General features: G+C 37.1%; 1 protein-coding gene across 1 annotated transcript in view; it reads right to left on the bottom strand.

Moving 5' to 3' along the window:
* Positions 1 to 15,298, bottom strand: part of KCNH8 (potassium voltage-gated channel subfamily H member 8) — a 204,773-nt gene that overhangs the window by 117,952 nt on the left and 71,523 nt on the right. Inside the window, exon 3 of the mRNA XM_075052038.1 lies at positions 686 to 817. Coding sequence (XP_074908139.1) covers positions 686 to 817 — 132 coding nt within the window. The remainder of the gene's footprint in view (positions 1 to 685; positions 818 to 15,298) is intronic.

The following is a 15,298-nucleotide window of genomic DNA, read 5'->3' as shown; positions in this document are numbered from 1 at the left end:
TGTGTTAGCAGAATTTAGCAAAACTTGACTACACTATACAGTCAAAATTATTTTAAGGCAGCTGTGAATTGTTAGCATAACACAACCTTTTTCCAAATTCATGAGAGAATCCTTGCATTGTTTCCTTTCAGAAACAAATACATGTGAGAATGTATTTTTTATACTATTGGATATTCCTAAAGACATCATAAATTTTATAATTTCATATAAAGTAATGAAAACTTGATGACACAAGAATAGTCATGCTTCTCAATAGTCAAAATAATTTCTAAAGTTGTATGTTCTGCTTATGAAAAAAATGCATTCATTCATCTCTCAGCCAGGCTGAAATCAGGTTCACAAAAGGAATGTCTGAAAAGGTCTAGCTTTTCCAAAATGTACCTCTGAAAATCCAGAAAGTAAATAAATTAGATCATGGTACATTAAGACAAATTTAATTTTGAGGACAAAGTACTCTGTCCCCTGAATTCCATGTTTACAGAATATGGAGCAATATGTAAATAAAAAAATTGCAAATAAGAACTTCAACAGATTATTTATCCTTCCATGTCATGTATTAATTTCTTCTTTGGAAAGCTATGAGGTCTCTATATTGAAGTGTACATGAGAGAGAGAGTTCATGTGGGTGTGACTCAAAAACTTATCAATGTTGGTTCTTATCAAAGTTGTTGCAATTCACACGAACCTTCCTTTTTGTCTTCTGCAGCAATCTTCACTTTTGTGTCTGTTATATCTTTAAAAGAGGCCAGAAAGAGTACTACATCTCCTTTTTCATTCTTTATAGGAACAATATCCAGTAGGCACCAGAATGAAGACCCTGCAAGGATAAAGAATTAATTTAATTCAAACAGCTGTCTTTTAGCAGAGAGAAGGAAAAAAAAAAAAGTAAACTACTAAATCTACAACTAATGTAATTCTAAAAAAAAAATATCTTATTTAGGAGGTTAGTAGTCAGGGAATCACAGATGTTCAGCTTGTATAAATCTCTTTGCATCATTGGCTGAAGCTCAGTAATACTGCTTTCTCTAGAAGCAAGGCATTAATTTAAATGCAAAATTTATCTACAGGGATCATTAATAGAGTTTAATGAAGCTGCCTACTCCTCTGAAACCATGTTTTCCTTTGAACTCTCAACTGATGTTGCTTATTTTACTGGAATAGCTTTCACTTTGTTAACTTGACATCTGAAGCTTCCATGTTTACTATAGAATCATTCTGCCTTAATCATCTGACTTGATACTCATTAAAACCTCTTGACAGAAGACCTGATAGTCAGAGCATCATTCCACTAATTCAAAGATATTTAAACTAATCAGACATCAGACTTAAAATAGAAATAGAATTAACTCCTTGCATCTTACAGATGGTGAGATTTATAATACCACAAATCATCTGTAAAATTAATATCAGCTATCTTCCTTACTGTCTATAATGTTCACCTTGCTAAGACTTAAGTTAGACAAATCTGAGTCTGACAACCTTTCTCTGCCTACACCTGCTACATAATTATACGGCTTAAAATAAATTGTTACTGTTGTCACTGATTGTGTCACATGTCCTGTTTGCAAGGTACATTGTTAATTTCCAATGATATCATTCATAATTTTGCTGTTAATGCAGACCACTCAGAACAGAAGATAGTGAATGCCTAGATGCTGATAATGCACTGGAAGTATAGCAGAGATCCTGGCAAACATCCTAGATCCCAGTCCCATCCATTCTGAGATCATTCAGCCCAGTGCCAGGCTTTTGTCTTTTTCATTTTTGGGTATCAGCATTAACTACCTCCACCTCCATCAGCTTACTAATATTATTTATAAGATATATAAGTACTGCTACAGAATTATTTTTTTAGTTTTAAATTTCTTTTTTCGACATGTCTTTACACTTCCACAGTCATGTTCCTTCCCAACATACAATTTTTGGCATTCATTTACAAGCACAAGTCTACTTTCATTCATAAAAAGAAACAGGAGTATTTCCCTGGACCACTGGTGCCACAACTGACTAATGCCAAATGATCAGCTGAGCTTTGGAGGGCTCCTTAGGAAGAGCAAGCGTATTAGTCACTTCCCACTCTATTTGCTGTCTTCTGAACTCTGCAGTTTTGAAAATGAACTGGAGACACCAAGATCACAATTCAGCTTTCTAATTTAAATTTTCAACTGGATGTTCCCTTGACTGCCTGTTGCAGGCTGTAGGCAAGCATGGGAAGTGAAACAGCAGCTTCCCTTTTGAATGACCACCACAGCTGAAGGTACAAAAGTATGCTTCAAAGGAAATTCATCTGGTCGTCTCCATCCTGGGCAAACTTTCCAAGAGGCAGACAGGCAGCTTTGAGAGTAGCATTATTAGTTCGGTCATCAGGTAACGCTTCCACTTAAGGTATTTAAAGAAGGGACAAGGAGAATTGGGAACAGGAGGTGTCCCGGTCTCAGCTGGGATAGAGTTAATTGTCTTCCTAGTAGCTGGTACAGTGCTATGTTTTGAGTTCAGTATGAGAAGAATGTTGATAACTCTGATGTTTTCAGTTGTTGCTAAGTAGTGTTTAGTCTAAAGTCAAGGATTTTTCAGCTTCTCATACCCAGCCAGCTAGAAAGCTGGAGGGGCACAAGAAGTTGGGAGGGGACACAGCCAGGGCAGCTGACCCAAACTGGCCAAAGGGGTATTCCATACCATGGGACATCAGATCTAGTGTATAAACTGGGGGGAGTGGGGGCGGGGGATCACCGCTGGGGGACTAACTGGGCATCGATCAGTGGGTGTGAGCAATTAAACTGTGCATCATTTGTACATTCCAATCCTTTTATTATTGCTGTTGTCATTTTATTAGTGTTATCATTGTAATTATTAGTTTCTTCTTTTCTGTTCTATTAAACCGTTCTTATCTCAACCCATGAGTTTTACTTCTTTTCCCGATTTTCTCCCACATCCCACTGGGGGGGGAAGGGGTGTGAGTGAGCGGCTGCGTAGTTCTTAGTTGCTGGCTGGGGTTAAACCACGACAGGAGGAAAGAAGACAGGAGAAGGAAGGAAAAGTCATGGGAAGAAGCAGACTGGCTTTATATTGGGTTTAAATATTCTCATTTTGAGGTTGAAGACAGAGCAAGCAAAGAAACCCCTATAAAAGAAGGCAAAACTGATGTCAGAAGCAAGGTATTTCTACTGTTCCTTCTTCTATTTTAGTTATCCATTCTTAATTCATTTTTTTGTAGAGATTTGAGTCTTTTATCAAAAATTCTGGGGAAAACTGCTCAGTGATGTTACTGTCAGAAATGTTATAGAGAGCCACCACCCTATCAATCTGAAGTGATGCATTCAAAGAGAAGCAACATTAAGTAATTTTACTTTCCTGCTTAAAAATAGAATCACAGAACTCTAAAGAATATTATTTTAACTCTTAGACCAGCCAAATTCTTACTTGTAAAATTACACTCTGCCTGACTGCATTCTAGCAGTAGTTTCAATTGGACAAGAAGTCACTCTCAACTCCTTCTTCTAAACAACACCACTAGCCACAATGGTCTTTTAAACAGCTTTTTTAATTGACTCCAGGAGTAGAAGCATATCTTACTCTTTTCGATTGTTTCATGTCTTTTCTACACTCACATACAAATTAGTCATTAAGGCTTGTTGAAACATGTCCAAACAACCCTAACTCAGTTATGCTAAGAAGCACATATGGTAATATTATCTGAAAAGATAGATTTGCTGGTTTAAGGAAGTTATTGTAACATGGCTCATCATTAGAAATAGAGACCAATCCATTCAACGTTTCATGTTTTAATGCATTTGCTCTTTTGTATAATCAAAGCGCATTTAAATTCTTTGCAGGTGAACACTGGTCACTGAAAATGTTCCATATCCTGTCACCACGTAATGTCATTTGCTGTTTCTCTTCAATGATATTTTCTCTCATCATCTGTCGTCATTCTCCTCCTCCTCTTCCTCTGTAACTATGCCTGAAAATATTGTGACTAAGCAAAGAAAATGGTATTCCTAAGCATTAAAAATGGTATGCACCACTAAGGAAAACACATATCCGATACATGCACAGGCTACTTCTCTCCTGAAGAATTCCAGGCTACTGCCCTGCGTGGTGGAGCTGCCAGTCTTGGCATTACTTATACACTCAATCTTCAGAAGTCCTAAGCTGAGCTTGTTGGTTTGGTTTTTTGCCTTTACTCTGAAAGGAGCAAATGAATATGAAGTACTCTTCAGGACTAGAGGAGATGATCCAGTTTTGGTCAGGACTAGGTCAATATGTGCTTGCACCCTGCCAAGAACAGAAGTGTGCTATCTTTCACTATTGAGGAGACTTCTTGGAAAAATATACTGATCCAGTGCAATCTGTTACATAGTTTTTACTGAAAGCCAGCATCATATAATTCTATAAGCCAGAAGAAGAACTTTCTATGCATCCAGAAAAGTAGTGTCCTATTTTGTTACAGTTCTTTTGAGTGCACTCGTCTGTGAGACAGAAATTCCTTCCCTGCTTCAGATGGTGAATACAAAGGTCTTCTTTATTGTCAAAAGCCTATCAAAGACATTTCTTTTGGAGGTTTATTTATATACAGACTCTCTTTATTGCTCCAAGCCACCACTTTTGGAGAAAGAGTAATCTTCCTCTTGCATTATGAACTGAAGATTCAAAATATATTTTAATATCCTCAAGGCTTATATAAGCACATCACAGGGAAGGAAAAAAGAGACCAAATGAAGCATAATCTTATCACAAAGCAATTTGGCTATAGTCCACCTTTTATATATACATAAAAAAGAGAGTGCTTTATGGTCAGTCTCTCAACCACCCTTTCTACCTTTCCTCACTCTGACCGCTAGAAGTCTGTCCTTAGACTGAAATCAAAATAAAGGTCCACAGACCAAGGAATTTAAAAGGGAGATTTTATACAAAACCATGCCATCAGAATGCCAATAGCCTTCAGAGCCAAGCATTCCTTTCACTAGAAAATAAGGCATGCTTAAACCAAGGAACAAACTCAGACCATTAGCCCTATTGATGAGCTATGTGTACTCACCATACAATAATACTTGCTCAATCTTTAGTCTTGCCCAACCTAGACAAAACCCAATGAAATACTGAGAATGGAAATCTTTGGTGGATATTTGGGTATTGCAGAGGTATCATAATATAGAAATGGAATGGGTTTATTGACAACCAACTTCTTTAATTCTTTAACAAAATAATTAAATTCTGCACCCATCTGGTCAAAATTTTAGTTGAGCTTTTCTGCAGTAAGTATCTTCTTAGCCATACATATTCCTTTGAATTACTTAGAACCAGTGATACTGATGCAAAGCTATGTTCTCCTTTTGCTTTTGACAGCCTGGGAGTAGTTTTGTCCAGGCAGAGAACCTTAAGGCTTCCATTTTTTGCCATGTGTCAACCATCAGTGGTTATATCCACTTCCAGACCATCACTGCCTCAGGACTTTGCTTACCACACCACTCTCCAGACACTGAGCCAGCTTGCAATGCCCCTTCCGTCACTCAAGGGCGGGAAATAACAAATGAACAAATTCCTGTGACTTATCTCCACCTCTCTGTGATGAGAGGCAGAGTGCTTAAGATGCAGAGCTCTTTCATGAAGCTCTGCACCTGCACATAACATACCAGACTAACCAAATGTAATGTTTCATAGTCTAAGAAACCAAGCACCTGAAGTAGAAAAGGCAGTTTAAATGTTCTGCATATTAGATATACAAGTCTTGTGGCATGAAACAAGCACTCTTGAAGGAATAATTATCATGATATATATACATAAGAGGGCAGAACTAGGCTGCACAAGACATCATAAATCTGACCCATTTCTTTATGTTTCGGTACTTGACTTAGTAAACTGAATGTTCTTTTATGTAGATGCAAATCACGTCTTAAAAAAAAAATTAAAACACACTACCCTATTTCCAGCAATTTATTATGTAAAAGGCAAAGATAAAAATATTTTCATATAGATAGCTGTAATAACTCGTCAACAAGGTTGATGCTAAATCTTCAGCAGTAGAACAGTCTCATTGACAGAGTCACTAATTAGAAAAATAAACCTGCTGCTGGATACCTGATATTGCCAGAGAAGTTTTAGCCTGACCATTTCTGCTTTTCCACCACAAACTCCAAGACTGACAGACCACAGCACCAAAAACTTTGCCTTTCTTTCATTAGCTTATCCAAAGATTCCCAGCATTACTGATAACATTTTGTATTGAATGTTCTGTGGTTTTGACAAGATGTCAACATTTTGTTGAGGAGAGCAAAGTGCAAAGAAGAAAACAATGCTTAAAAAAAAAAAGCCACTGAACTAAACAGAAAGGGAATGGAGCTGAAAAAAGTATAGCTATAATTAGAGTACTTTCTCTCTTGTAAATATCACAACTTTGACAATGATCAATTAATACAGCTAATGCAAGATTTTGCTGCTTTAAGCCAATAACCACCTCATTCTTCTCCATCATCTCTGCAGAAATCACATGTATGTATTAACAACATCTATCACTTTTTTCCTTGAATTCTGCTACTGTAGATGACAGCCTGTGTGCTATATCCTAGTGACAATCTTTGGTCTGACAATATCGCAGGAAAACTAAAACCACCGCATGTAGGCTATCAGGTAATAGTTCTATGGTCACTGATGGTTGTGCTAACACTTTCATAGGAGTAGTAAAGAAGGCTCAAGAACTTGTTTTCCCAAGTTCTGTATGGTCAACAGATCATGCTTGTATCCTACAAGCAACTCTCCCTACAGGTTTTAACAGCCATTATAAATCCATTCCAAAATATCTTAAACCAGAATACAGTGGTATCCCAAGAACTTGGAAGAGAAAAGGTGATATGTAAGATACCTTAACAAAGTAAAAATTGCATTTCAGTATGAATAAGTAGGTAAGTGTTAAACCTGTGGAGCTGATTTAGAAACTTCCATTAAAAATAGCTCTGCATCCCTCTGTATAGGCTATGGAGTACCACATGAAATTATTCAAATCTATCACATCTCATCAGAGAATGTGCAATTCCCCCCCTCCATGTGTTTTCACCCTCTTTTTCTGTGCCCATCTTCAACCTATGTTCTGTTCCCTCTACTGCCAGGTAACTCAGTGACTCATTATGTCATGGTGCCCAGCATGTCTAACATTTTCTGCCATCACTGCCATGATGGAGAGAGGGAGAGAGGGAAAGGATGTTCTAAGAGGAGACACTTCAGGACAGCAAACTCCTATTCTTGCCTCCCCTGCAACTGCCAACGTTAAGCAGAGAGAGGCTTAACTCACCACCTCAGAGTCTCCATTTATTATGATGTGGACACAGACTGCCTCAGTTATGGCAGCTCCTGGTTCAAGAGCGTGACTTTTCCAACCATGGTGTTCTTTACATTTTTTGTATGCAACACAGTACAGTCTGCAGCGCACATTTTATGCAAACTAATTTATGAGCTCCAGCACATCTACATTTCAGCTTTGTTTACTCAGCTTTCCTGTCTCTCCTTTTATAACTCCACTATCTTTCCTACTTAGTGAAACTGCATTTCAAAATCCTCTAGTTACATTTGAGTTTTCATTGAGCAAAAGCAGAGAAGCTAAGCAATGCCTATTAAAGCTATGTGATATACTCTATCCTTATGTGTACTACTTTCTTTTTGTCTGCTCTAATTTCCTTTTCCTATCTTCATCCAGATTAGAAAAGAAAACTGCATAAAGGAGATAAATACTTCCCTGATGTAATAGTACATTTACGAGGTTACATTTATAACAATTAGCAAAATACACAGGATTATCCAAAAATGCAGTTAAGTGAATGAAATGCATTCTGTTTAAATGCAAAAAACTTCAGGGCAGATTCATAAATATTATCAGGCTGCAACTTTTCCTCCACCTTCAATGATCATTATTCTGTCACGGTCATAATAGTATGAGGCATTCAGCATTTGTCAGCTAACTCCTAGGAAAGTACTGACTGACACAGTCTATTTACATAAATAAATTTCCAATATCTATAGTTAAAGTGGAAAAAAAACCCCAAACAAACAAGAAAACAAAACCAGCAAAACCCAAAACAGAATATTGTTTCTTCAATATCTTTGTATTGACTGTTTCAGAAATAGTCAGGCTCAATCCTTCCTGAGCACTCTAGTCTTTACTTTCTTGAGTTGAATTCCGCTTTTTTCATTGCTTTGAGTTGAGCAATCCCAAAATGAGCAAAGTTTGCTTTCCCTTGATTACTGTATTTTTGAAATCTATTGTTAAAACTGTGTTTACGATCTATGGTCCTTATTCCTTTTGGATTTTTAGAGCTTCTAATCCAACATGTAGATGTAATCACAGCAGTAAATATGATTTCCCAGTCTACTGAGGGATGTACTTTTGTCCCTTGAAAAAAAAAGCAAGAAATTTTCTTAAGCAAGGATGAGCTCTCATATACAGGTATGTATGTCTATGTGCATATATATTTACATATATACACATATACATATCAAAAAGCATGTACTTATGCACACGTTTTTTTCATTTCTCTCAGTTTCTCCCTATAAGCTACCTAACCTTTTAAAAATTGTGTCTGATGTTTTGACATCAGGAGGAGTTGTAGCCCACATCCATCTAAACACACCTATGTTTTCAAATGACATTATTGTGCTTTTAAGCTCATTATTTTATTCTTTTAAAAAGAAGCTTCAAAGATGACGCGAAATTTCCTGTAAGCAAAACCACAGCAATACCAAAACAGACCACTACACTTATAAAGAAAAATTTCCACTTTTTCTGTTTCAAGTAACAAGTGTTAACAATATAAATGAAAATACCTTTGTGCAAAATATTTTTGTGACCCTGATTCTTGTGTCTCTGGCAGTGGCAACCCCTAGAAACAGAAGGTCTGGAGTCTGCAGAATGAGAGGTCTCCAGCTGGGAGAGGTGCTGGTCGCAGCCTCACACTTATTCATATAGCTTTCAACAGGCATTACATGGAGAAAGAGGGGATTCTGCTGGTTAGTTGTCCACTTAGACTGCAAAGCTCCATTTTAGAAACTGATCATTTATTTTCCACTGCTTTTTCCACAAGATTAGGTCAGAGAAGTTTTTTGCTTAATGAGAATATCAGTGCTTCTATAGTTCCTGTCCATTATTTTAGTTCTATCTGTTAATATTAATCAGCAGTTTTCAGGAAGTTTGAGGATTTTCTGTTGAGGCTGTGATTCAAGGACTTTAACCTGCACTTGACATGCTACCCATCAGCACCTTTCTGTAAGGAAGGGGCTAAAGCTGGGACCTGAGAAGGGGTCAAATTATGGATCTGGATTGATACTTCCATCCTGTCAGGTTTATGGTTTTTGTACAGAAGGGTTTTGAAATACACACTGAGGAATTACATAACACTGTAGAGAGGATTAATCTTCCCAGTTCACCACTTGAATCCATGTGAGCACATGCTGCAAACAGACTCTGAGCCTGCCCACTGAAAAGAATTATAGTAACCCTGCCAGTTGGAAAGGAGTAGGTTTTAACCTTTTAATTACTTAACTGCTCTATAAAATCAGACTGCTTTTGCAATTCCGTAGCCAAATCAGTGAGAGGGTTCAATAGGCAGTGCTGACATGCGCCTCTTGCCGCTCTTCGAAAAAACTATGGAGCTAATGCAAGAACTCATTGCAATTGTCACAACAGGAGGAGGCAATTAGTCTGCACCATGATCCAGGTATGTGGATTTGGGCATCATGAACAAAATAAGGAAATGTCAGCAGAAAGGAGGCAGGTAGTCATCAGGAGAAATGGTACTTTGATCTTTCTTTAACTAAAGAACAGCCTAAGTCATGGTGAAGCACAGGGACACAAGTCAGCTTTTAGCTAAAACTTGATTTAAAACTCATAAAAATAAAAGGTAGCCTATCAGCAGCCTCATTGTGGCCATAAAATTATGAGAAAATTTGAAGGGAAGAGTGACCAGTCGGATGTAGTACAAACATCCCACTGCAAAATAAGTCCATCTCTTCCTAAAAATGATTGTGTAAAAAGTAGCATAATGAAATATATCTTAAAAAAATAAAAACCTGCATACAGCATTACTAACAGCCATTCGTAAGTGCAGCTGGAAGCCCAGGGTGCCTGTGTGGAAACACTAATCTGTAATCATCTGTAAGCAGTGAAGGACCCATCACTTTGTAACAATGCAATAAGCAGCAGGAAACTCTCATACAGCTTTATTTACTTATCAATGTGCTTCTAGGAGAACAAGTTTTTTCTTAGCGAATTACGCTTTAATAAATCATGTTGCTATTGAAAGAAGCTATTAGCCAATGTCACCGCGAGTGCCATCAAAACAGCGCTGCCAGTTAGTAAGCAGCAGTCTTGTTGAAGTCTCATTAAATTACAGCAAAAGATCTCAGATGTTTTAGATCACATTGCATACAGGGGATTTTACTATTTGTTTGTTGGTTGTTTTTTTTTCTTCTAACTGGAGTTCATCCCCTTGCATCTCCTTGCTGGCTTTCACTGACAGCTTCACTCAAGGCTCTGCAGACGTTAAGCCAGGGCGCTCCAAAAGAGCAGAAGGCTGCCCCGTCTTCCTCTTCTGCTGCAGAAGCTGGGACTGTCTCTAAAACTTCTACACACTTCAAGGCTCCACACTACCTTTCATCAGAGGCTGTGGGTCAATCAGATGAAGTGTTTGGAGAGAAAAGGAGCCAAAAAATTACCTCTTCAGTGAAACAGAGGAAAATAAGGACATGCCCTCTGCCTACATCCACAACTATACTGCTTTTCAAGATAAAGATTTCCTCAAGATCAGTGAAACTTTGTAATGCCTACTGAGCTACATGGAAGGGGGGAAGAAAAAAAAAAAAAGAAAAAGGAGAAAAGAGAAAAGAAAAAAAGAAAAAAGAGTATACTTTTATAAAGATACAAATTATCGTTTATGGCTCATGTAGTTGCAATTAGATATTGCCATCAGATTAATTTTTCAGTGTTGCCTGCTCTTTTTATTCCCCTCGTCCTGTATTTTGTACTATAATTTAGATAATGTGAGCAAACCAACCACAAAAGCTTTTTAGCTTTCTTATTTTTAGACCACGTTTTTAAGGCAGAGCAACAGTAAGGTCACATTGCAATGAAGTATCCTGCCAAACAACTTGTCAAGGGACTTCCTCTACATTAGTAAGTAGACATCACTAGCAAATTGATGTCTCTGTACGGAAGGTTTGTTGTTTTTTTTTTCAATTAGAAAATTCTAATAAATACCTCTTCTCTAACTGTTGGGCTTAACATTTCCCAAAGACATGGTGGATTTCAGGAGCTTGTTAAAGCGGGGAGTCAGTTCGTATTAAAAAGGTACCATGCAATTCCCATCTTTCAAAATAATACAGGATATTTTCAGACAACCATTAAAAGTAGGTTTTTAAACTTCTTGTTGGAAAAAAGGGATACCATTTCTGCAACAAGCAAAATACTTTTAGTAGAGAAGAAAAGCTTTAAGAAAACCTAATTTTCTTTCATTTTAAGGGAAATTAATGTCTTAAATTTCTTTATAATTAATCAAGTCTTCTATAATTTTAAATAAGATTAAACTCATAATCTAAAACCAGGTTTCTTTGTTTGCTTAACGCAAGTCATGCATTAATTGCAAATAAAGTAATGGAGCCTTTGTTATCCTGTAGCCACATTATTCAACTGCAACCATGGCAGAGGCTATAGATGATGTCTCATGGCTTGAGGCTTATTTCATTTGCCTGTGGCTGTCATTGCTGCTCTTGTGAGAACACTGTTGCACCTAGACTTCAAATGGCCATTTTCCTGATGGTATCCAGTAACTCAGTAAGAGGCTCTGACTTTCACCCTTTCTCCATTCATATTCTGCTAATCTGAAAAAATACCTTGGTCCTGACCTTCCAGACCAGGCTACAGAGTTATTAAAACACATATTCTCCTACACTGATAAGAAGAGCCAAAATACCTCAATTTAATCGTATTGACTCTTAAAATTAAAAAATTAAGAAAATAACTATATCATGCCTTCCTGACCTTACAAGTTACCAAATCTTTAGGGGCCAAGAACTACAAGCCACATGCCGAAGTGTTTAAATCAGTTTACACCTAGAAGATGACGATGTCCCTTGAGTCCCCGTGGTCTATCACAGATGAAGCAAACTGCTTGCAGCCAAGGCCTAAGGCAACTTGTAATGCTGGTCCCAGCAACACCCACTTGCTCCAGTCCTCTTACAGCAGGGATTTTTAATTGTCCACAAAAGCCTGCACAAACAGCCCTGTTGCTGGGCTGCACAGATACAACAGACACCACAGTGAAGCCTCTCAAATGTCCATAAGTCAGGAGTGGCCATCGCTGACTACACAGTGTTTCATGCAAGTTACACATACACAGAAAGAGGCCAATTTCCTTTCAGTGAAGGAAGGTTGTAGGACTACCACAGGTCTTAAGAGGGTGCGTGTAAGAACAGACCTCTTTTTAGATACTACAAACTGATTTTTGAAACATAGGAAATTAGTCTGGTGGGGTAATAAGGAAACCAATGTATGACTTTCTCAGCAGCTGAAGATGGAGAATTTAGACTGGACTAAGCCAATGATTGTAGGGCTTATTGTAGCATCATCTTAGGCTGTAACAGAAAAGTTAAAAATCCATGCTGCTGCTTATTTGTACTTCAGTTTGGGGGATTGTGAAGACCTCATTTAACTACATTTACTTGCTATTGACAAATTTCTGCAGTGGTCTGGCAGGGAGAAAAAGAAGGGTTTGTCTAAATGTAGTTCCTCAGCATAGTGTCCATCTGCTTTCAGATTACTCTAAAAAAGACATCCAGGGAGTGAGGTCTTTTCTCACAACTCACTTGAATTCAAAAACGTTACTTTGTATTGCCATTATCATAACTGACAACCTAATTTGTTGCAGATGTTTTGAAGAAAGTGTAGAAATAGTAAGAGAAAAAAAAAATAGTCATTTAAAAAATCAGTTCCTAAGCTATATAATTTTAAAACTTTCTGAAGAAGGAAACAATCACAAAATTCCTTGTCCTTTAAGAGTTTCCTTTTCTGTTTGTCTTCAAAACCCAATATAGCTCTGACAAAAAAAAAAAGTTAGAAACTGACTGAGGAACCAAAATAAATACTGAAACTATTGTGAAAAGTGTACTTTGAGTGGGATTTTCAAAAGACATCTCTCTCTGAAGCAGCTGTTGCTGCTGCCATAGTTCTAACACCGCTCTGTGCTAACATGGCAGAAAATATCCTAGATGAGAAGGTACACCCAGTTGATCCTATTCTAAGGATTTGTTAAAATGCCAAAAGGAACAGAGAAAACTTCCTATCCACTTCTAGTCTTTCTAGGTAGATTGTTTTCCAGTTTGGTCAGAGTATAACTGCTGAAGATCATCCTTTCATTAAGATCCAAACCCAAATGACAAAGACAATGAAATCCTGCATTTCATCCCACAGACAGGTAATCCATCTTACTTAGCTCCCTACCCAACTCCTTGCACGTCACTCTTACTTGCTGCAGTGTCAGCTCAGAGCAGTCTGGAACTTCCATGAAATTGCATGTTGGTTGCTGGGGTTGTTTTAGTGATAACAGTCATTCCTTTGACTAACAATTACTGAGCAGAAGCACTATGTGAATTCTTAAATAATGGTTAAGTAACTGTGAAAGGCCCCATATTCAAGCTTACTAAATTCAGATCAAAACTAGTAAAAGCTTTAAGTCCCGAGATTGAGTCACTACTTCTTTAGAATGAACAATCTAATTTAATGATAAAAACTAAATCAATTTTAAACTGAGTTTAAATCAAATTCAAATATTGAAAGATGTGGCAATTAAGAAATCAACCCAAAAGATGAGACACACATGGGAAAAAACCATGATTAATTACAAATTTCAAGCTTCGACATCTTGCGTCAAATCCAGAAGAAGAAACCAAGAATAAGTTATTATGTTCATACATTCATTTCCCTCATAGTAATTTCTTATCATAATGTTGTACTTATTATAAAGCTTTTAAGAAGTATACTGAGGGATGTCAGTCTATTCTGTGAGCTCAGAATTATCCCTGAAGCTGAGCTTCTATCCCTGAAGTTATCCTTGAAAATGTTCATTTGGTCTCATAGCTAGGCATACAGAGCTAGACTTTACCTCTGAATAGTGGACTAAAGCCAGATACCTAGTTTTACTCTGACACCCTAAAATCCTAATGGGACACTGAAATGTAACCCTATAACAACTAGACATTGCTAGTTACTTGTATCCCACTTACCTATGTTCCTGGCATTACACTGGGTACTAGCCCATCTGACAATTATTTTCAATATCGGGTAAGCCTGAACGTATCCATACAGTCATTTGGGGGCCATTATTCCCAAAGTTCTTATGTCTTAAAATATTTTTAAAACATTTCTCTGCAACAAAGACATCTTTTTTTTCTTTTTTTTTTCTGCCAATGTTGTATAAGCCTAACAGATTCAGAAGCTCAATTTTTCTTCTGAAAAAAAACCCAAACCAAAACATTTAGCTAAAACAGATGATTTACCAAATTTTGTGTCTGCACTTTGCAGCTCTGTTGAAAAAACAAGATTATTTTTTAAGATAAATCTTACTTTTATTCAAGAACAGTCTCATGTTATTTTAATATCAATTCATTTCTGGTTCCCAGTGGTACAGAAATACATGAAAATGAAAAATATAATAAGCAGTCTGGGAAATTTATTCATATTCAGAAAATGTCTTGGAATTACTTCCAGTCAAATTATACACATGGATGAAAGTAGGATGGATTGTGGGAATTCTTTTATTCTAAACAATTTCTCTATCTATTTATCTGTGGTTCAGCTACTTCACTGATAAGCAAATTGACCTGCAATCTCCTTTTGCCTGCATTAATCATATCTATTATAGGTTTGAAGCACCCCTTCATTGTGTAAAGGAATCACAATTTATCATTCAGGACCAAGACAGTGAAACGAATATGTTAGGTTTACTTCTTTTATACATATACATTGAAATCTCTTTGCACCATGCCCACTCATCACTATACAATGCTGCAGAAAAGCAGCTCTTATCCTGCCCGATTAAGATCATTTTTTCCCTATATTCAGACATGATTTACAAATTTAAAACTACTGCCTTTGAGTAACCTTCCTGAAACATGAGTTCAAGGAACTATGGGAGTCATATCTAAATGCTAAAACCCACCACCAACAAACACCCCCCCAAGCCTCCCCAAAATGACAAGAGGAGGAAGCATTTAGCAGCATCTTCAAAATAACTTCAAAATTTCATACTGTGAAAAATAGCAG

This window comes from Buteo buteo, chromosome 2, assembly GCF_964188355.1.
Source record: "Buteo buteo chromosome 2, bButBut1.hap1.1, whole genome shotgun sequence".
Classification (NCBI taxonomy): Eukaryota; Metazoa; Chordata; class Aves; order Accipitriformes; family Accipitridae; genus Buteo; species Buteo buteo.
Note: the sequence above shows the minus strand (reverse complement) of the source record. Positions and strands in the feature narration are given on the sequence as shown.